Here is a 22,444-nt window from a genome sequence, read left to right on the forward strand (position 1 = left end):
CCCCAGAGGCTTAATGGCGGCGGCGGCGGCGGCGGCGGCGGCGACAGCGCTGCCCTCAGAGGCCAAAGACGCTGCACGCCAGCGCCCCCTGGAGGACGGCCAGGCACTGCTCCCTCCACTCGCCTCCACTCAGCCCCTGCCTAAAGGGAAGAAGAAGGGCACAGACTGATAGATAGCCCTCTGGGTGGCTGGGCGGGTGGCTGTGCCTTGATTTCACACACATACATACACCATAGATAGATAGATAGATAGATAGATAGATAGATAGATAGATAGATAGATAGATAGATAGATAGATAGATAGATAGAGTGTGTATATTACACACAGACACTATATATATATATATATATAGTCAGTGTATGTGTGTGTGTGTATTTACTTTACACACAATACACCATAGATAGATAGATAGATAGGTAGATAGGTAGAGTGTGTGTGTGTGTGTGTGTGTGTGTGTGTGTGTGTATTGCACACAGACACTAGATATATATAGTATGTCAGTAGGGTTGCCTAAGTCAGGACCTCCAAACAGGGACAAATATAGGATAAATGTAGGACAACATTTTCAAATGTAGGGCACATTTTATAAAAATGGAGGACATGTGAAAAAAGTTGATTTTTAAAAAAATGTTAATATAAATGCATGTTTCTTAGGCATGATCAAAATGGAGGACATTTGGGCATTATTCCTAGACAGATGGCAGAAATGGACTTCCCTTTCTGGCCACCCCCCTCCCCCAATTCCAAACAGCACATTTGGGCATTTCACATGGCTTTACTTAACGTGGCCTCTTGCATATTTCAGAGGCTTATTCCATAACCAAACCCCTTGGGTTTAACACTTAGCATGGTTTAACATGGCTATGCATATTGAACATGTCAAGGTGGTTTCACCGTTCTTGCACCAAATGTACTTCTCAGAAGTGTGCACTTGGTCAAGGGACTTTGGTTTTTCTTCACTGCGCATGAGTTCGTAAAAATCACAGCAATTTACATTGGCCTTGCCTCAGAGGCTTGCTGATATCAGTATCATCATTAAAGAACCAAAAACACACAGAAAAGGCACTTTGGAAAGTCACACTGTCTTGGCTTCAGAAACAGTGCGTGCATGCCTCAAGCTGACTCATATCATCATCATCACCATCACCACCACCAGTATAGCAGGAGTGACATGCTGTCAATCCATCATGAATGAGTCCTGGGAACAAAAATTTCCAGATAGTTGTTGATATCTAGAGGAGAAAATCATGGCTCCAAATCAACAGAGTGCTCGCTGGTAGCTGACCTCAGTACAGAGGGGACAATTATGGCCTCAAATCCAAACGCACATCAGCCACATTGGCTTTGGAGAACAGTCAATCAGAGCCACAAAATCAAGCAGGTGGTGGCGAGGAGTGTGTGGTGGTACCAATAATGGCCCTCAGAAATTGAAAGGCCAGCTGCATTCAAACCCTCTTGTGCAGCTTAAAATGGTACCGACGTTGGGCCTTTAATATTTGTTTGCCCAAAGGAGTGGCAAGATGGAATGCGGCCATACCATGATGGCAACCTGGCTACCACTCGATACTTGGGGAAGGGGCCATGTAAGACCGCCTGCGGGCCAATCTGGGAGACCCCAAGCAGTCAAGGGCCAAAGCAGGGATGCAAGAAGGGGGCCGACATTTAAAAAGATTTTTCCCCCTCAGGAGAACAAAGGGACTCTGCCAAGCACACAGACTGCGGCGAGCGGCCGCTTCATTAAAAGAAATTTCCTCAGAAAGGAAAGGGCATTGCCAAATGGGAAGGAGAGGCAAGCTGCCATTAAAACATCTTTACCTCAGAATTTAAATTCACATTAAAGTACGCGATTCTCTAAGCAATCGCAGCGCAAGCTGCCCCTAAAACAATTTTACCTCAGAATTTAGATTCACATTAAAGTGCGCGATTCTCTAAGTAATTGCAGCGCAAGCTGTCATTAAAACTACTTTACCTCAGAATTTAAATTTACATTTAAGTATGTGATTCTCTAACAAATTGCAGTGTATTGTTTCAAAATATGAACAACAATGTTAAAAAATCACCACCCAAATACAGAATGATCCTGTCAAATGGAGTTTTTTGTAAAGTCTGACAGGAAAATGACTCTCTGAAGAGTCCCTAGATGCTGCTGCTAGTGCGGCAGACAAAAGGAACTGAGGGTTTAGGCGGGAAACCAGCCAATAGGGCAGTTGGAGAGTGGAAGGGGCTGCCCCCCCAATTTTTTTTATTTATTTATTTAGGTATTTATATCCCGCCCTTCAGCCCTAATGGCTCTCAGGGCGGCTTACATTTATTATTATTTTTAACCAGAGAGTTCCCTGCCCGCAGGCTTACAATCTAAAAGACACGACACAAAAGGAGAAGGGAATGGTGAGGGGGCAGGGGATCAGGTCCAGCATTCTTCTCTCCCTCTGAGGCCTGGACCAAGGCAGATGGACCGGAGGGAGGGCTCTGCTTCTTCCAGGCAGGCCTGGTGGAGCTTGCCTGCCTCTCTCTCCCTTTCCAGATGGTGGCTGAAGGAGAGCTGGTCCTCTTCGAGGAAGGCAGTTGGAGCTCACCTGCCTCTCTAAAAAATGCCTCTAGTCTCTCCAAGAACGTTCCAAAGCTTACTGCACAGGCGCAGAATAATAACCCATTTGTGTGATTCATACAGACCACAAAGAAGAAATAGAGAAATACAGACTTTGGGTGGGTTTACCAGCATACCTGCAATAAAGGGTAGTTAATGTGTGTCTGCCTACAACAGGCAAAGTAAGCAATAGCTGCTGCTAGAATACTTCCCAAGCATGGAAACAAAGCAGAAAGAGGCTAGCAGATAAGCCTGTTTCACAGCTACCACCACCATGATGAAAAGGCACAGATTAGTAGGCCTGGCTACAAAAATGGAAATCTGAACTGGAGGCTAGTGACATAAAAAGTCATCCCATGATGAATTTTGGAGTAAACCTAGGGTTGCCATATCCCGCCGGGGGGCGGGACAATCCCGGTTTGGGCGGTGCTGTCCCGGTCCCGGCCCGGTTTGGGGCCCAAACCGGGACGGCCCCGCCCACCGCGGCCACCTCAGGCCCCGCGGCGGCTCCAAGGCCTTGCTGAGGCCTGGGAAGGCTCTCCGCGGTTGGAGCTCCAGCCGCGGAGACGCTCCCTCCCGGGCCCCAGCGAGGCCTTCGAGGCAGCTCCGCGGTCGGAGCTCCGGCCGCGGGGTCCTCAAGGCCTCCGCAAGGCCAGGGAGGACGAGGAGGCCGCTTCCCACCGCGGCGATCGCCGCGATGAGGGGCGGCCCCCGCCTCCTTCCCGGCCTGGGAGCCGGCCGAGGCTTCTTCCCAGGCCGGGAGGAGGAGCAGGCCGCTTCCCACCGCGGCGATCGCCGCGATGAGGAGCAGCCTCCGCCTCTTTCCCGGCCTGGGAGCCGGCCTAGGCTCCCTCCCAGGGCGGGAGGAGGAGGAGGAAGCCTGGCACCTCGGCGATCGCCGCGATGCCAGGCTTCCCCCCGCCCTTCTCGGCCTGGGAGCCGGCCTAGGAGCCCTCCCAGGCCGGGAGGAGGAGGAGGAAGCCTGGCACCTCGGCGATCGCCGCGATGCCAGGCTTCCCCCCGCCCTTCTCGGCCTGGGAGCCGGCCTAGGAGCCCTCCCAGGCCGAGAGGAGGAGGAGGAAGCCTGGCACCTCGGCGATCGCCGCGATGCCAGGCTTCCCCCCGCCCTTCTCGGCCTGGGAGCCAGCCTAGGAGCCCTCCCAGGCCGAGAGGAGGAGGAGGAAGCCTGGCACCTCGGCGATCGCCGCGATGCCAGGCTTCCCCCCGCCCTTCTCGGCCTGGGAGCCGGCCTAGGAGCCCTCCCAGGCCGGGAGGAGGAGGAGGAAGCCTGGCACCGAGGCGATCGCCGCGATGCCAGGCTTCCCCTCGCCCTTCTCGGCCTGGGAGCCGGCCTAGGAGCCCTCCCAGGCCGAGAGGAGGAGGAGGAAGCCTGGCACCTCGGCGATCGCCGCGATGCCAGGCTTCCCCCCGCCCTTCTCGGCCTGGGAGCCGGCCTAGGAGCCCTCCCAGGCCGAGAGGAGGAGGAGGAAGCCTGGCACCTCGGCGATCGCCGCGATGCCAGGCTTCCCCTCGCCCTTCTCGGCCTGGGAGCCGGCCTAGGAGCCCTCCCAGGCCGAGAGGAGGAGGAGGAAGCCTGGCACCTCGGCGATCGCCGCGATGCCAGGCTTCCCCCCGCCCTTCTCGGCCTGGGAGCCGGCCTAGGAGCCCTCCCAGGCCGAGAGGAGGAGGAGGAAGCCTGGCACCTCGGCGATCGCCGCGATGCCAGGCTTCCCCTCGCCCTTCTCGGCCTGGGAGCCGGCCTAGGAGCCCTCCCAGGCCGAGAGGAGGAGGAGGAAGCCTGGCACCTCGGCGATCGCCGCGATGCCAGGCTTCCCCCCGCCCTTCTCGGCCTGGGAGCCGGCCTAGGAGCCCTCCCAGGCCGAGAGGAGGAGGAGGAAGCCTGGCACCTCGGCGATCGCCGCGATGCCAGGCTTCCCCTCGCCCTTCCCGGCCTGGGAGCCGGCCTAGGCTCCCTCCCAGGGCGGGAGGAGGAGGAGGAAGCCTGGCACCTCGGCGATCGCCGCGATGCCAGGCTTCCCCTCGCCCTTCTCGGCCTGGGAGCCGGCCTAGGAGCCCTCCCAGGCCGGGAGGAGGAGGAGGAAGCCTGGCACCGAGGCGATCGCCACGGTGCCAAGCTTCCCCGCGCCCCTTCCCGGCCTGGGAGGCGGCCTAGGCGTCCTCCGAAGCCGGGAGGAGGAAGAGGCCACTGGAACCGCGGCGCGATTCCAAGCGGCCCCTGTTCCTCCTCCCGACTTGGGAGAGAGCCTAGGCGTCCTCCGAAGCCGGGAGGAGGAGGACAGGGTTTGAAAATGTAGGACTTTTTTTTTAATTTCCTAGCCAGGAAATTAAAAAAAAAAAGTCCTACATTTTCAAACCTGGTCCTACATTTGTCCCGGTTTGGAGGTCCTCCATGATGGCAACCCTAAGTAAACCTGCAAGTGGTCTCTAGGTTTTTGTTTAGTTGTGCAGGACTTACTCGACCAGGTTGTTTCATTTCAAATTTGCACACTGTTACTTTTGAATAAAAAGTATGTTGAAACATGCTGAACTGTTGTGTCTCTAGAAACCTTCCCCTTTTCTTTCTATATTTCTACCTCTCGTACCATTTTTCCCCCCTGGATAAAGGAGGAATGACCAGGAATACATCTGCTTTGTTAACTAAGATACTTGTTTAAAGACCTATCCATGCAAGATCCCTTTGCATGAGGTATTTATTGTGTGCCTTCAAGTCATTTCAAACTTATGGCAACCCTAAGGCAAACCTATTGTGGGTTTTCTTGGCAATTTTCTTCAGAGGGGGTTTGCTTTTGCCTTCATCTGAGGCTGAGAGACTGTGCAAGGTCACCCAGTGAGTTTCCATGGCTGAGCAAGGATTCAAACCCAGAATTGCAGTCCAATGCTCAAACCGCTACACCACACTGGCTCTTAGTCAACATGTGCCAACTAAGAAAACCAAGCAATTCCATATATACTCATATTGTACGTGATTCCAAATACCTCTCTACAGCAATGAACTGACCGACCACCTCTTGGCAACTATTTTTCTACATTCCCGCAGTCAATCAGTTTTAAAGCTTAAAAAAAATAAAATCACAGCAAATACTCTGGATTTCTTAAGACTTAAGTGTTCTGTGATTGTATTGCAAACAAGGTTTGTTGAGAACGTAACAAGTGACTCAGCTCAAAATCCATTTAAGTCCAGTAGTCTTTTTGAGAATCCATCAACCACCAGGCAGTAAGATGCATGAGAAATTGGCCATAAATCCATTGCTGGACTACTACTTGTTGTTACAGTGGGCCCTTGTTATACATGGCACAGTGAAATGGTGTCTCTTATATAAAATGGCAAAATCAATTTGTTGGAATTTTTATATTTTTTAATGTTTTCCAACTGTGGATGGTTATATCCATGGATACAGAGGGACAACTATATTTATGATGGCTACACCTGAGGCCTTTTCACACTACACAATTGTAGCATTATGATTTCACTTTAATTGCCAGTGAATGCATCCTGAGGTTTGGGGACAATTAGGCTTCTCAGACAGAAAACTCTAGGACGTGATAATTGGTGCCTCAGATGGTATATTTTGTGTTCAGTAAAGCCCAGGAAATTGATATGATAAAAGATGATATAATTTTGCTTACTTTAATCTGCTCCCTGCACCTATTGTTTTAACAGTGGCATACACAAATCTACCCTACAGTCCTTCTAGTCAAAGACCAATGTGTTCATTCAGTCCAACTACAGTTATAACCTTGATCTGTGGTCTGGATTTAAGAGGATTCTTGTATTTGATACAAATCAAGAATGAACATAGGTTGTTGTTGTATGCCTTCAAATCCCTTCCGATTTATGGTGACCCTAAGGCAAACCTATCACGGGGGTTTCTTAACAAGATTTTGTACCTTCAGTACCTGGAGGTTGTGTGTTCCTCTTAATACCAGTTACTGGGAACCAGTGAGACAAGGTGGCGTGAATGCTTAGGACTTTCAGTGAGGCATTTGGTTGGCCACCATGGGAAACAAGATGGTGGACAAGATAGTCTAATACGGTAATAGTATTTGGCAACAGCGTTTACATTTCTATACCGCTTCATACTGAACTAACCAGTCTCTAAGCAGTTTACAATCTGCAAGCCAACTGCCTCCAACAATCTGGGTACTTATTTTACCAACCTACAAAAGGATGGAAGGCTGAGTTGATCTTGAAACCCCCCAAGATTGAACTCACAATATTGTGGCTGCAGCACCGGCATTTAAGCACTGCTCCACCAAGGCTGCAAGGTGTTTATGGTGTTCTCCTTGGAAGGTATTCTTACAGCCTAAGTTGAAGGCACGCTCAAGTGCAGTGCCAGTATGGCCCTGTTTTTTTGGTAAGGTGGATGAGGAGTGGGGGGAAATTCTGAACAGAATCATATTAGTGTTTTGCATGTCCGTTATGTCTCTTTCTGGATAAAAGCACAGGTGTCTAGGCTCTTACACCCCATCCAAGGCTTCGCACTCCAGTGGTGAGGCAGAGAAGCAATTCAGAGGGCAAAGAAATGGCTGGTCTTTGTTCTGAAGGGAAGGAAAATGACACCTGGCAGCAGATGCTCATTTTTTCTCCCCTCCAAGCCCAGGCCAGCTGAATATTTATCCTCCCCATTCCTTCCTTCTCTACCAGTAAGGAGCAGTTTCAGCAGCTTCCTCCCAGGGCTTGATGGCTAACAGAGCAGGGGAAGGGGCACGACATGGAACTACACACGTGTTACACAACACCAACCTGATGTAAAAATCTCAACTCTCTACCAGGGGCCAAATGAAACCCCTTGCCACTACTGCTATAAAGAGTGGATTATTGTCAGGGTGCATCTACACTGTAGAAATAATGCAGCTTGACACTACTTTAACTGCTACAGCTCCATCCTACAGAATCCTGGCATTTGTAGTTTTGTGAGGCATCACCAGCACTCTTTAGCAAAGAAAGCTAAACACCCTGTAATGCTACAAACCCCAGAATATCATAGAATGCTGCTACAATACTTAAAGTGGGGTCAAACTGTATTACTTGTACAGCGTAGGTGCATCCTAAGTTTCCTGAAACACTTTCCCAAATATACCGTGGGAATGGCTTAAGTTCACCCAAGGGTGAATGGTTTGTGAACGCACTAATGCTCCCCTCACTTAGCTCAAGATGTTAGTAAATTAGTTTTGTTTGGCTTTCAGAGCCTGCATAAACTTGTTATGACTCTTTTTTTCTGCACAAGGGTTTATTTGAAGATGTTCATTATAAGTAGATAAAAGATTATGCACTTAAAAATAAATTCATATTTGACTTCTGTTTTTCACAGCAACCATTCGTAGGCACTAAAATACACACAACATTTGGGTTTGGTGAGAGGGTTCTAGAAGTTTCTATCAGTTATGAGGAAATCACTCATTTTCTATTTATTTCTTTGAGGCACACCATGGAAATAGGATAGCCACAATATGACAGCCACACCGATCAAGGAAGGCTGGCTATGACCTTATTTTGACTGAATAAATAGCAAAGTATGCCTTTGATATTTTTGTGAACCTTACCCAAGTAGGTCCAATCTACCGGGCACACTACTGAATGGTTAATCACACAGAGAGATTAGAAGAACGAGAGTAGTAACAAGAACAACAACAAAAACTTTTTACATACAATATGTATGGGGAAACATCTGGCTCTGCAGATGTTTTGATCTACAAATTTCATCCCTTCTACCCAACATGGCCAATGTTAAAGGGGTGTGGGAGTTGTAGGATATAACATCTGGAGAGCAAATGTTCCCAATGACCTAATTTACAACAGAAAGTTACTTAAGGCAATGGCCAGAGTATGAGAGCAGAGTTCTGAATTGGAATTCAGACCATTTCAATGTCAACTCAAATTTGATGAATTTAACAATATTTCATTTTTTTTAACCTGGGATGTGTGTGTGTGATGTTTAAGAGGAATTATGAGTAGGCATTGCCTCAGCACCTCCATACACATACACCCTTACTTCAACAAAGTCAACCAGTCACTTCATGGTTTCCATGATAATTTTCCTTCTCTACTATCCATCACCCATGTCTCTCCAGTCATGTTGAAAGAAAAACCTCTATATCAATTGTTGTGAGGATGCCTGTCTCTTCCGCTAAGACATCCAAGTGTTTTGAGGCTTCAAGTTTCTGTTTCTGAGGTACACTCGTCTCTCCACATTTGCGGCTTTGACTTTTGTGGCTTTGATTATTCACAGATGTTATATGTTCTCTCTAGAAAAATCTAGGTCCTCCAGTGCAACTCTGTGGCCAACTTTAACCAAATGTTGCACTGAAAGACCTAGAGATTCCTAGAGAACACTCCACTAGGCATTTATAGTCCTCCAGCACAATTCTATGGTCAATTTCTGGCAGACGTTGCCCACAGAGTTGCACTGGAGGACCTAGAGATTCTTAGAGGTGTTCACTCAAGTAAAGCCACAGTGTTCTTGTTATTTGCAGTCCTGTGCCCCTAAACCCAGCGAATGTGGAGGGAAGAGTGTAGTTTATCACCTACACAAAGAATCTGGATCTTCTGAAAATATAAGATGCATTTCCGTCCCACAGATCCTAAGTAGAGTTCTATAACACCACTCTTAGACCATCAAGGATTGTCTCATTTCATCACCCAACAGTCACAGGAAAACTTATTAAGAAATTGGATCAGGCTGTTTTCCATCACAGGTAACCTCTGAGTTCATTTTTTAAAAAGTGTCTCTAAATGTTTTTTAAGGAATGATATAATCATATAACCTTTCCCACACACTGTACACTTATATGGCTTCTCTCCTGTATGGATTCTCAGGTGACAACGAAGAATTGAGCTTGTTGTGACTCTTTTGCCACAGTAAGAGCAACAATAAGGTTTCAGTCTTTGTGGGCATTCTGATGTTTGACAACGGCCGATTTTGTCTTGAAGCGTTTCCCACATTCAGTGCATAGGTACGGTCTAATATCCGAATGGATTGTCTGATGCCTTGCAAGGTCTTTGTAATGGCAAAAGCTTTTACTACAGGTTTGGCAATTATATGGTCTCTCTGAGGAATGGATTCTTTGATGTCTAGTGAGAGAATATTTGGCCTGTTACAAACTGCCAAAATAAAGCTGCTTCGGGTCTCTTTGGAGGTATGCTATTTAAATGATGCATGGGTCCTAAGAGTCCGGAGGTCGCGCCAAAGCCACACTCCTTTCTTAAGCACTGGAGTGCAGCTTTGGAGCAGCTTCCGAATTCTTAGGATGCATGCATCATTTAAACAGCATACCTCCAAAGAGAGCCGAAGCAGCTTTATTTTGGCAGTCTGTAACAGGTCTTTGTCTCGGCAAGATTTCCCACAGTCAGAACATATATGTCTTTTCCCCCCTTTGTGATTCTCTGATGACTTGTGCTGCGCTTAAAGGATTTCTTACCATCTAACCTTTTAAAAGAATCTTCTTTTATGTTCCCTTGATGCTTGGTCAGAGTTAAGCTAGCCATGAAGGTCCCTACAATCTGAGAGCACTCAGGACGATTTTCTTCTGTATGGACATCCCAATATCCAGAGTAGATTGAATTATCAGTCCTTCTACTGACATTTCCTTCTCCATGACCTTGTTCTTGAGTGAGCACTGAGCCATCTGTTATTTTTTTTTTTCAACTTCCAATCCTTTCATGCAATTTTGTTCAATGTGGCTGTTCTGGTGTTCAGTGAGCTGTGAGCTTTTCACACTCCTGAAAGATTCAGGAGTGTTTTCTTTCATGAGGATCCTCTGACACCTAGATGAGTTTAGATATTCAAAGCATTTATTAACATTGTCATTGTCATGGCTAACTGGGTTTTTAGGAAGCATTGAGTTAGCTAGGATAGTCTCTCAGGTGCTAACCCTAGAGCAGGGTTTTCTCCCAAGTGGGTGTTCTGGTTTTTAGTGCAGCGGGAACTACCAATACCCTCAGGGTTTTCAGGGATTTCCCCATCCTTTTGGACACCCTGATTTCCAGCAAAGGTTGAACTGTCTGGCCAGAAGTTAGAATTTTTTTCTGGGGTGCCAGCCTCATCTTTAACTGTGTTCAAGCTGTTACTAGGATCTTTCCCACTACTGGACATGTTACCAGAGCTTCTTTTTTCATGCATGTCCTGGTGTCGAAAGAGGGAATATTTTCTTCCAAAGACTTTCCCACAAATAGAGCATTGGTAGGACCTTGTGTCCATGTGGATGCGCTTATGTCTACTGAGAGAATAATTGGTTCGGAAGGCTTTCCAGCAGAAAGAGCATTTTTGGGATGGTCCTTCCACATGTATTTCCTGATGACGAGTTAGGGCATATCGATAGGCAAAGGCTTTCCCACAGACACCACAAGAATAGGGTTTGCTCCCCATGTGCAGTTGCTGGTGCCTACGGAGGTATGACTGCATACTGAAGGTTTTCCGACAATAAGAGCATTTATGTTGGTACATCTGTTCTTTAATGTGGGATTCCTGATGATAAGCAAGAGTGTATCTGTAGGCAAAGGCTTTCCCACAGACATTGCACTTATAGGGCTTGTCTTTTATGTGAATCTTCTGGTGTTTGCAGAGACTACCTTTCACTTTGAAGGCTTTCCCACAGTAAGAGCATTTATACTGATGCTCTCCTTTGCCTTGGGCATTCTGATTCTCACTGAAGGACCATTTACAGGAAGATCTCTTTCCCAGGCTGGAACGTTTATTGGATTTGCACTCTGTGTGGATTTGCTGATGCCTCCTGAGATTATAACGTGTTGAATACGCTCTCTTGCAGGTAGGGCACTGATAGCATCTTTCTTCAGAAGGCAGCACTTCTTCCCCATAGGCTTCCTGCTGGGACTCTTTTTTATTCTGTTCTTTCCCATGGATTCTCTGATGGTTAGCAAAACATTGGCTGTCTTGGAAGGTTTTCCCACAATCAGGGCATATATGGAAGTCCTGTTCCATTTCAGTCTTTGGTTCAGCCAGCACTAAATTGGTGCAGATCAGTTTTTCACAATCGAAGCACATCTCACGTTTCATATTTAGTTGGTTTGTCTGATTTGCAGGGAGTGGCTCTTCTTCACCTTCTTGCTTATATGATTGCTCTTGCATGTGCATTCTCTGAGGATTAACAAAACATCTCTCATTTCTGAAACATTTTCCACACTCAGAGCATGTCCCAACATAACCTTCTGGGTTACTTCCCTCCAGAAAATGCATTTGATGATCCAAGTGTTGATGAGGCTGCTCTTTTTCATTCATTCTACAATGACTGACAAAAATTCTGTTGTCTTCAAAATTATCTGTACAATTTGGGTCTTTACAAGAAAATTCTCCCATATGAGGCGTCTGATGTTTGACTAGGGACATTTTTTCCCTGTCACTTGTCCCACTGTCAGGACACATATCACCGTTGTTCTCCGTGTGGTCTGTCATTTGGTGGCTAATGAAATCTTTCTGTTTTGTGAAACCTTTCCCACAATTAGAGCATTCAAAGAGAGGTGCTCCTGAATGGACTGCCATCAGGTGCCTAATACAACATCTCTCTTCTGTATATCTCTCTTCTGATAGCTCTCTTCTGGGGCCCTCCTGCTGAACACTTCCTTCCTTTTCTTTTTCACTTACTGAGTCATCATCTGCTGGAATAAAGAAAGAAGGGAATAATTCTGTGAGTTGGCTACTTAGAGGCCAATAGGTTTGATGCATCTTCTCTAGAAGGAAAGGTTCCCATGGTTGTGGCTTTTGGTTTAGAAAAAAAGTGAGAAAGGGGGGGGGGGAATAATCAAGGTTTATTAAATTAGTCACCTTGTCAGAAATCCCCATTGTATTCAGAGACAACAGAGGGCAGCATGCTGCTTTCCCACACAATCCAGAGAGTGAGGGGCATGCTATACTAGCCACTCTCAGCTGGTATTTATGACTTTTCCCCTCTTTTTCTCAGGAACATAGGGAAGCAAAACCACATGTTATGACAAGCAGAGAAGCTCTGGCATTTTGGCCAGGACCTCAATGATGTGGATGTGGCCAGGCTTCCTGACACCATTTGGTCTGCAGTGAGGTAAGGTGGGGCATACCACATATAGGTTTCCTCCCTATTTCCTAACACTAGCACTCAAGGTGATCCAACAATTATTGTTTGTCTGAGGATTAAGAATCTATTGCTTTACAAAATGTAGTGAACTTACGGACTTTGCCAATACACTGGCAAACTAAAAAGGGCATAGAAAAGAAATAGAGGAGGACAGGTGTATAAAAGCTTTAATTATTCATTGTGGCTAATTTGGACCCTCTAATGCCCAGCAGGCAAGTTGGAAAGGTTGCTGTGGAACCTTGTTCTACTATTACTTTTGTCTCCTGCTTGTGGACTTCCAAAGGTATTTAGTTGGCCCCTATGTGGGAAGTGGGAACACATGACTGCACAGCCATTCAATCTGATCCAGCAGAGCTCTTTTTATGTTACATCCAGCATAACATAGCATATGAGAAGCCTCGGTGGATCAGACTGAAGACCAGTCTATTACAAGAATCTCAATCTAAAAGGTTGCTAAAGAAGGCAGACACAGTATCTTTACATCTGTCCACACAATCCTGGTGTTCTCTCTTACATACATATGTCCATGCTGGTACAACAGTGTAGATTCAATCACACCTTGGAGAAGTAGTTCCTCTATGCCAGTGTGGGACTGTGTGGCTCTCCAGATGTTACTGAACTGAACTTTCCCGCAAAGCCAATTCTACCCCACACAGCCAGTGTTAAGGAATGCTGAGAGCTGCAATTCAACAACACTGAGAGGGCTACACAATTCCTACCACCATAAAGGAATTCCCAACAAACTCAACATTTAAGTGCACAACCACCTCAGAGAAATGTGAAACACTTGGAGAGATACTTCACCTACAGAACACTCTCCCAATGAGCCGTGCCAACTTCATCATTCTTTCAGTGGTAGGATAAGATCTTTCTCTATTCCTAGTCATCTGATGAGATGTTACTTGCCTATTTTAAAATAGCATTAATCCTATTAATTATCCCTATGATTTGTTACCCAGGGAGACATACTGTAGAGATATTGTTATACAGTATAGGGTGCTTTTTCTTGTTTGCATTTTTAATTTTTTGTATATTTCAAATGCTGTAAGAAACCTCAAAGGTTTTTTTATGGAATTATCTAGAAAAAAGCATCTAAGAGATATAGGCTGACTCTCCCTTATCCACAGTTCCAAAATCCAAAATATTCCAGAAACCAAAATGTTTTTCATGGGGTGGCTGCAATAGTGACACCTTTGCTTCCTGATTGTTCAATGTACACAAACTTTGCTTCATGAAACTTTGTTTCATGTTTCAAGGTGTATAAGAAACATAAATGAATTTCAAGTTTAGACCTGGGTCTCATCTTGAAGGTATCTTATTGTGCATATGCAAATATTAAAAAAATAATAATAAAAAATAAAACTGAAATCCAAATCACTTCTGGTCTCAAGCATTTCAGATAAGGGAGACTAAACCTGCACCAATTACTAATAAATCCAACATTAGTCCTAATAGAGCAAAACCACTGCAATGAATTGGATTACTTAGCTACAATTCATTTAATTTCCATTGGTTTAAAAGATCTATGCATATGACTAGGATCAGGTTTTGCTGCCTCCTCCTCCCTATCCTACAGCCGCGTTGGCAAACCTGTGGCACGTGTGCCCTTGCTGGCACGCAAAGCCATCTCTGAGGGCGCATGGTGGCCACAGCAAGTAGGGGTGGGGGCACACACTTCGCCTGGCTCCTTGTTGTGGCTCAGTTTGCCTCAGGAGAACCAGGCCATGGCCAGGGGGGGCACACGCGGCCAGCCCCGCTCCTAAAATATCTATGCATATGACTAGGGTTAGATTTCCCACAGAAAACTGAGTCATGACAAGGAGGGGCTGTGTGTGGTCCTTCTAGGCAGAAGCCCTACCCCTTCCAACTGAAGGACTTGGCCCTTCTGGCTGGAAGGTCCACAGCTTGCTATGGGATTCTGGGAACTGTCATTTTGTGAGGTGTAATGAAGCCATCCATGGAGTTTTCCTGGCAAGATTTCTTCAGAGGTTTGTCATTGCCTTCCTCTGAGGCTGAGAGAGCGTGACTTGCCCAATGTCTCCCAGTGTGTTGCATGGCTGAGCTGGAGTGCGAGCTCTGGTCTCCAGAGTTACACGCTCAAACTGGCTCTCTTTGTTCTTGTTATCATGCTGTGCCCTCTGTGCTTTATTATGCTTGTTGTTGTTGTGTGCCTCCAAGTTGTTTCCAACTTATAGGCCCAGAGCACCCTCCCTCCCTTCCGAGCACCAGTTCCTGGTGACCCTAGGGTGAAATTATCATGGGGCAAGCTTAGTCAGAGTGTGTGACTTGTGTGGGTGGAACCTTCAAGTCATTTCCGACTTACGGTGACCCTAAGATGAAACTATCATGGAGTTTTCTTTTTAAGGTGGTTTTTTTTTTTTTGCTATTTCTAGTTTGAGGCTGAGAGAGTATTCCTTGGGTTTCCCCCCAGACGTCCCATCCTCGGAAAACAGAAATCCCACTCCCAGATGTCCTGCCCCCAAAAGTGCCATCCCCAGCACGCGGTGACACCTGGTGTGCGAATGCCACTGAGTTCAGGCACTCAGTGCCATCACTGCTCTAGTGTCTCCTCAAGCTAAACATCCTAGAATTCAACAGGATGAACCCATAGCTCATAGAATTATGATTATTAAAGTATAATCATAATTCAATAACTGTGTAGTGTGAAAAGATTCTTATTTGGTAGCTTCCCTGCTTATTGCAGAAGCAGAAAATTATATGCTGCAGACTTCTTCTTGTTGCGTGCTTTCAGGTCATTTCAGAGTTATGGTGGCCCTAAGGCATGGCTAGCAATTTTTTTTCCAAAGGGGGCTTGCCATTGCCATCCTCTGAGGCCCAAGGTCATCTAGTGGGTTTACATGGCTGTGCTGGGATTTAAATCCTGGCCTCCACAGTCATAGTCCAATGCTCAAACTACACCATGTTCTTTAGCAAAAAAAAACTTACCAAGAACAAAATGAGCTATAATACCTCATGACGCGGTTCCTACTATCTTACCTAAACAAAGGTAACAGACACACAAGTGAAGGAAGGGGAATAGGAACTGCAATTTGAACAGCTGTGGCCACTTTCAAAATGGAAATTTCAAAACAACAAATTAAAATGAGAACACAGGTATGTACTTTATATGTATTAGCCTACTAGCCCCACCACCCTTCCCTTCTCCTTTTATGTCATGTCTTTTTAGATTGTAAGCCTGAGGGCAGGGAACTGTCTAATTAAAAAGATTGTATGTGTAAATTTACAGCGCTTTATAAATAAAGGTTAATAATAATAATCATCATCATCACTTCTCACATCTCTGACCTGAAATTTATGCATGAATACTAATGCCAGGAATGCTTTAATCCCCAAGTCCAGATTGCTAAATGATCAGGGGAGAAAAATGTCCCAGGCTAACCTTACCCATTTTAGAGGTAATTATTGGTCCTTCAGATCTTTTGGACTTCCAACTCACAAAATCTCTGACTGTGGTACTGGAGTTTCTGGAAGCTTGCCCCAAAAGCTCGAGAACCAGTTTAATAACCAGTTTGACAGGGCTGATCTGTGTTAAAAAACACACCACAAAGTGGCTTATCTGGACTTCTAGATAAAACTAATTTCCAGCCAATATCTGCAGTTAAAGACAGATGAACAGGGACTTATGGGAGGGGGATGCTCCCCTCCCTGCTAACTAAAAGGTTTGGAAAAGGATGAAAATTCTGTGTTTCAGAACTGAGAGTGCAGACAGCCTGCTGCACTGGTGTTCATTAGATCACCTGCCTATGTGAATCTTTATTATTATTAACCTTTATTTATAAAGCGCTGTAAATTTACACAGTGCTGTACATACAATCTTTTTAATTGGACTGTTAAAAAGATTGTATATACAGCGCTGTGTAAATTTACAGCACTTTATAAATAAAGGTTAATAATAATAAAGATTCAAATCTTGTGCTGAACTGTAGATGGTCAATTCATGTAGAAATGATGTTGTCAAGCCATATCCAACTTACGGTGATCTGAAGGCGAACCTATGACTGGGCTTTCTTGACAAGTTTTGTTCAGAGAGGGTTTGCCTCTGAGGCTGAGAGAGTGTGACTTGCCTAAGGTCACCCAGTGGTTTTCCATGGTTGTCACTGAGCAGGAAAACTGCAGAAAAGGGCAAATAGTGGAGTCTGTGCTCCCTTCTTATACGGGAAAGGTAAAGTGTTTGGGGGGAAATCCGGCTTACAAAACAACTGATGCTGCCTCAGAGTCCTGCGCTTTGTGAAGAATTCCTCACAAGAACACTTATACAGCCTGTCTCCTTTACAAGTTCTTCCAAGCAAATTCTCTGGTGAACTTTCAAGAACTCTGCAGAAATTATGTTTTTCTCACATTCAGGATACTTAAACCATCTCTCTTGTTTGGAGAACTGGGGTGATTTTGTCCTTTGGTGTCAAATTCAACATCCTCACAGAATAACAGATGTCAGTACCTAGATGGTAGTAAGCAAAACTAAGTTTCCCAAGGGCTAAATACAGGACACTCATTTGCTTATTAGAAGTCTGAATACTGCAGCCACTCACTCAAAACCATAAGGTTGCGAGTTCAAGACCAGCAAAAGGGCTCAAGCTTGACTCAGGTTTGCATCCTTCCGAGGAAGTCGCTAAAATGAGTACCCAGATTGTTTGGGGCAAATTAGCTTACAGTTGTAAACCGCTTAGACACTGCTTAGGCAGTATGAAGCGGTATATAAATGAAGCTTGTTTGTTTTGTTTGTTTGAATGGATGGATGGAGAGAAAAAGGTCTCTGTAGTAACAAAGACCTAAATCCTATTGTTAGTTTTGACAACAGTAGAGGCATTGCATCAATTGGATTTACCTTTGTGTTGACACCATTGAACAACTGATTGAATGTGTCTACTCTAGTGATGAGGATGACAAAATGTTGCTTACCACTCCTTAATTCTTAACTGTCCCTCCAGCTACTCCCAGAAACTATATCAGTGGAGTATGGATACTCTGGTGCTTAATCAGTCTATTCTTCTGGCTGAAACATTTCCCACATTCAGGACATTTATACGATTTTTGTCCCTTGTGAGTTTCCAGATGTCTGAGCAATATATCACTTCGAGAAAAGTCTCTACCACATTCTTGGCATTTCAGCAGAGATTCTCCAGCACTGGTTCTCTGATGACCACTGGATTCTCCAGCATGGGTTCTCTGGTGGCCAATCAAGTGTTCTCTCTGCCTGAAACATTTTCCACAATGAGAACATTGATATGGTTTCTCTCCTGTGTGGATTCTCTCATGTTTTGTCAAATGTTCTCTCCGACTAAACTTCTTCCTACACTCAGGACATTCATAGGGTCTCTCTCCTGTATGAATTCTCTGATGGTTCTTCAAATGGTCTCTGTGGATGAAACATTTCCCACACTGAGAACATTTGTGTGGTTTCACTCCAGAATGAATCCTCTCGTGTTTCCTCAAGTGGTTTCTTTCACTAAAGCATTTCCCACATTGGGCACATTTGTGTGGTTTTACTCCAGTATGATTTTTCTGATGTATTGCTAATCTTTCTAGTAACATGAAGGTTTTCCCACAAGCAGAACACTTATATGGTCTCCCTTCTGAAGAAATCCCACTTTTCTTGAATGACAGATAACTATTTTTTTTCTCACGCTCAGCATAATAATATGGTTTCCTACCTGAAAGTTTACTTGGACATCCCATTAGATTCTCCTTCTTAATGTACTCAGAGACTTCATTTTCTTTCTCCCTTACTTTCAGTCCCTGATTTTTATCAAAACATGATACTTCTGGGAAATGTTTCAGTCCTATGGGACATTCATAGGAATCCTCTCTGCTGTGCATCACATAGCCTGATCTGCAGCTGTATCCTTCTTCATCTTGTAAAAATGAGGGCATTTCTTCTGTTCCATGCATGGTGGAGGTTTGGCTAACTGCTCCTGTTAGACCTTTTGCAAGTTCAGTACATGCAGTCTCCCTCCTCACTGGGTTCTCCCTTTGTTGCCCTTCAGGCTCCCATCTCTGTCCAAGAATTTCAACAGCCACAAAATTCCCTTTGGCTGTTTCAGCACAGGTCCTGTGTATTTCATCAGGCCTCATCTCTCCCTGCTGTGCATTCTCCATCTTGATTGGATTTCTTTTCTTGTCACCTGAAGGGACACAGAGAAGGACAGGTTGCTTACCTGTAACAGTGTTTCTTCGAGTGGTCATCTGCGAATACATACAAATGGGTTGTACTGCGCCTGCGCAGTACCTTCGGAAACTTCTAGAATCACTGGGCAAAGTACTCTTTGCAACATATAGAAACTTTTTGGCGGTAGCTCCGCCCATCCCTTATAAAGCCCCTGGTTTCCCGCTCTTTCCCCAGTTCCGCCATTTTTCCGCCAAGTAGGCGACAAGAGTGAGCCAATTCAGAGCAGGACACCGAGGGGAGGATGGGCGGGATTTGTATGTATTCGCAGATGACCACTCGAAGAAACACTGTTACAGGTAAGCAACCTGTCCTTCTTCTTCGTGGTCTCTGCGAATCATACAAATGGGTTGAGACTAGCAAGCTAAGGTTAACGGCGGAGGGAGTGTCCTGACACCATAATTAACCAACAATTATTTATTTGTTACAATAAAACAGAATTGAAAAACACACTGAGTCAAAGACCCGTTTGTTGTTCCCTGAGTAAATGCATAAACAAGGGCTTCCACCCCTAGGGGGAGAAGGGTAAACCAGGCAGCTAAATATATTCAAAGGAGACCTGTTAATCAGTGCAAGCCAGACACCAGGATAGCCCTGCCAAAGGCTGCATCCCTCTTGGCCCTGGTGTCCAACCTGTAATGCTTGATAAATGTCAGGGGCTGTGACCACACTGCAGCCTTGCAAATGTCATCTAAAGAAATCCCTGACAAGAAGGCAGAGGATGAGGCTACCGCCCTTGTGGTGTGGGAGCGAACCCTAGCCGGCAACGGTTTCCCCAAGAGTTCATATGCCAAATAAATGGTACTAGACACCCACTTGGAGAGTCTCTGAGCCGACACCGGTAATCCCTTTTTCGGTCCCGAGTAGCACTGGAACAGTCTCTCGGACCGGCTCGAGTCTCTAGTTCTGTCCAGATAAAAAGCCAGAGCCCTTCGAACATCTAGGGTGTGGAGGGCTCTTTCCGCATCCGTAGTCGGGTTCGGGGCCAAGGTAGGAAGAACAATGTCCTGACACATGTGGAACAATGACACAACCTTGGGCAGGAACGTAATGTCCGTCCTAAGGACTACCTTGTCTAAATGAAACTTGAGGAATGGCTGGTCCCTTCTCAGTGCACAAAGTTCCCCAGCCCGACGAGCGGAGGTGATTGCCACTAAAAAAACAGTCTTCCAGGTCAGGAGCCTAATGTCTGTTGTGGCCATGGGCTCAAAAGGCCTGGACTGCAAGGCTCTCAACACCCCCTCTAGACTCCAAGCAGGGGGAGGTAAGGACACTTGAGGGTTTAAATTATTATAACCCTTAAGAAACCCCTTAATTAGAGGATCTTTGAAAAACGAAGGCTTACCCTGAAATTGGAAGAAGGAACAAATGGCCGACAGGTAGCACTTGATTGAAGTGAGGCAGAGGCCAGAGTCGACCAGGGACATCAAAAAGTCCAACACCACTGGCGTGGAGACCTGGGCAGGAGAAAGGTGCCTGTCCGCCAGAAACTCAAGAAATTTGGTCCACTTTTGGGAATAAGATTTACGGGTGGCCGGCTTCTGGGCAGCTAGGATGATTCTGCGCACCGGGTCAGGTAAGCGTGCTAGGGACGGATCCTCCATGCTACCAGGGGAAGGGTGTCGATGTCGGGATGGTGGACGCGACCCCCTTGAACTGTGAGGAGATCCGGCCTGCGCTCGAGCCGGAGAAAGGTGTCTCGGGAGAGGTGAAGGAGGCTCGGGAACCAGGGTTGCCCTGGCCACCACGGAGTGATCAGAATGGCGTTGGCAGCCTCCAATGTCATCTTGGATATTGTCCTGGTGATCAGAGGGAACGGGGGGAAGGCGTACAGCAACCTCCCCGACCACTCGAATCCGAACGCATCTCCGAGGGAGTTCTCGTCTCGCGTCCGGGAGCAGAACTGGGGACAATGTGTGTTGTGGACAGTCGCGAACAGATCTATCTGAGGGGTTCCCCATCGACGGAAGAGGTCGTTCACCGTGTCTGGGTGGAGCCTCCACTCGTGGCACGACGATGGGGATCTGCTGAGCAGGTCCGCAAGGTCGTTTTGAGCCCCTGGCAAGTGAACCGCTTGAAGGAGGATCTCCCGGTCGATGCACCAGTCCCACACCCGGAGCGTGATGTCGAGGAGGGTGCGCGACCTGGTGCCTCCCTGCTTGTTCAGGTAGAACATCACTGTGGTGTTGTCCGTCCGGAGCTGCACAACCTTGTGGGAGAGGGAGGATTCGAACGCCCTTAAGGCCTTTTCTACGGCTATCAGTTCCAGGGCATTGATGTGGAGGTCCCTCTCGTCGGGCGACCAACGGCCCTTCGCCCAGAGACCTAGCGCGTGGGCTCCCCATCCTTCGTCTGACGCGTCTGTGGTTAGTGTTATCTCCGGCTGGGGCTGGGAGAACGGCATGCCTGCGCAAGCGTTCCGGGAATCGAGCCACCAATGGAGAGAGCGGACAACCGGCCTCGGGATGGTGAGAAAACGGGATGGCAGGTCGGTCTCTGGATTGAAAACTGACAGGAACCAAAACTGAAGGATCCGGGATCGAAGCCTTGCCCATGGTGTAACGAAGGTTGTGGATGCCATGTGTCCGAGGGCCACCTGGACGTCCCTGGCGATGACTCGTCTCCGGCCCATGCACCTTCGGACAGCCACGCGGAGCGCGGCAAACCGGTCGAGGGGAAGGAACGCCATGCAACTGTCGGAGTCTAGGATGGATCCGATGAATCTTATCTGCTTGGTGGGGAGCAGCTGCGACTTGTCGGGATTGACCACCAGTCCCAAGTCCTTTAGGAGAGTTAGAGTTGCCGAAGTGTGTCGATGGAGCTCCTGGCTCGAAGGTGCCACTATCAACCAGTCGTCCAGGTACGGGAAGATCCTGATGCCTCGGCGATGGAGGTGGGACACTACCGGTGCCATGCACTTTGTGAATACCCGAGGAGCCGTGGCAAGGCCGAAGGGCAGAACGTTGTACTTGTAGATGTCCGGTCCGACGGCAAAGGCTAGGAACCGGCGGTGGCTCTCCCGGATGCTGACATGGAAATAGGCGTCCTTCAAGTCGATGGTCGCAAACCACAGGCCCTGGTGCAACAAAGGTAAGATAGAGGCAAGGGTTACCATGCGAAATCGGTGATAGGAAAGGTAAGCATTAAGAGCCCTCAAGTCCAGAATAGGCCTAATGCCCCCATCAGTCTTAGGGACCGTGAAGTAACGGGAGAAAAAACATCTGGGAACGTCGACAGCATCGACGGGCGAGATGGCGCCCTTAGACAGCAAAGCGCGTACTTCGTCGAGAAGGGTGTCTGAGGGGGGGGTGGATAGGAAAACTCCAGTTGGAGGGAGTTCTTCGAATTCGAGGGCATACCCCCTACAGACGATGGTAAGGGCCCAAGAATCGGTAGAGATGGAAGCCCAGATGTTGAAGAAGGGCTTCAGTCTGTCCAAAAAGGAGACGGAAGAGGAGACGACGGAGTACGCGGCACCGCTTCAGGTCCTCTTTTTATTCTGGTCGGGATCCTGCCTCCGGTAATTCTTCTTATATTTGGGAGCGGAGCGGCGACCGGAAGAGGAGGAGGACTGAGAGGGGTACCT

The 22,444-nt window shown here is 46.9% G+C and overlaps 1 protein-coding gene across 1 annotated transcript in view; it reads right to left on the reverse strand.

Moving 5' to 3' along the window:
- Positions 1–10,358: 10,358 nt before the first annotated feature.
- Positions 10,359–22,444, reverse strand: part of LOC149320727 (uncharacterized) — a 53,069-nt gene continuing 40,983 nt past the window's right edge. Inside the window, exons 10-11 of the mRNA XM_089502750.1 lie at positions 18,347–18,817; positions 10,359–12,222 (exon numbers count right to left, since the gene is read on the reverse strand). Of these exons, the coding sequence (XP_089358876.1) occupies positions 10,457–12,222; positions 18,347–18,817 (2,237 nt within the window). The 3' untranslated portion in view covers positions 10,359–10,456. The remainder of the gene's footprint in view (positions 12,223–18,346; positions 18,818–22,444) is intronic.

This window comes from Sceloporus occidentalis, unplaced genomic scaffold, assembly GCF_023333645.1.
Source record: "Sceloporus occidentalis isolate IW3139 unplaced genomic scaffold, rSceOcc1.0.p SCAF_1, whole genome shotgun sequence".
Classification (NCBI taxonomy): domain Eukaryota; kingdom Metazoa; phylum Chordata; class Lepidosauria; order Squamata; family Phrynosomatidae; genus Sceloporus; species Sceloporus occidentalis.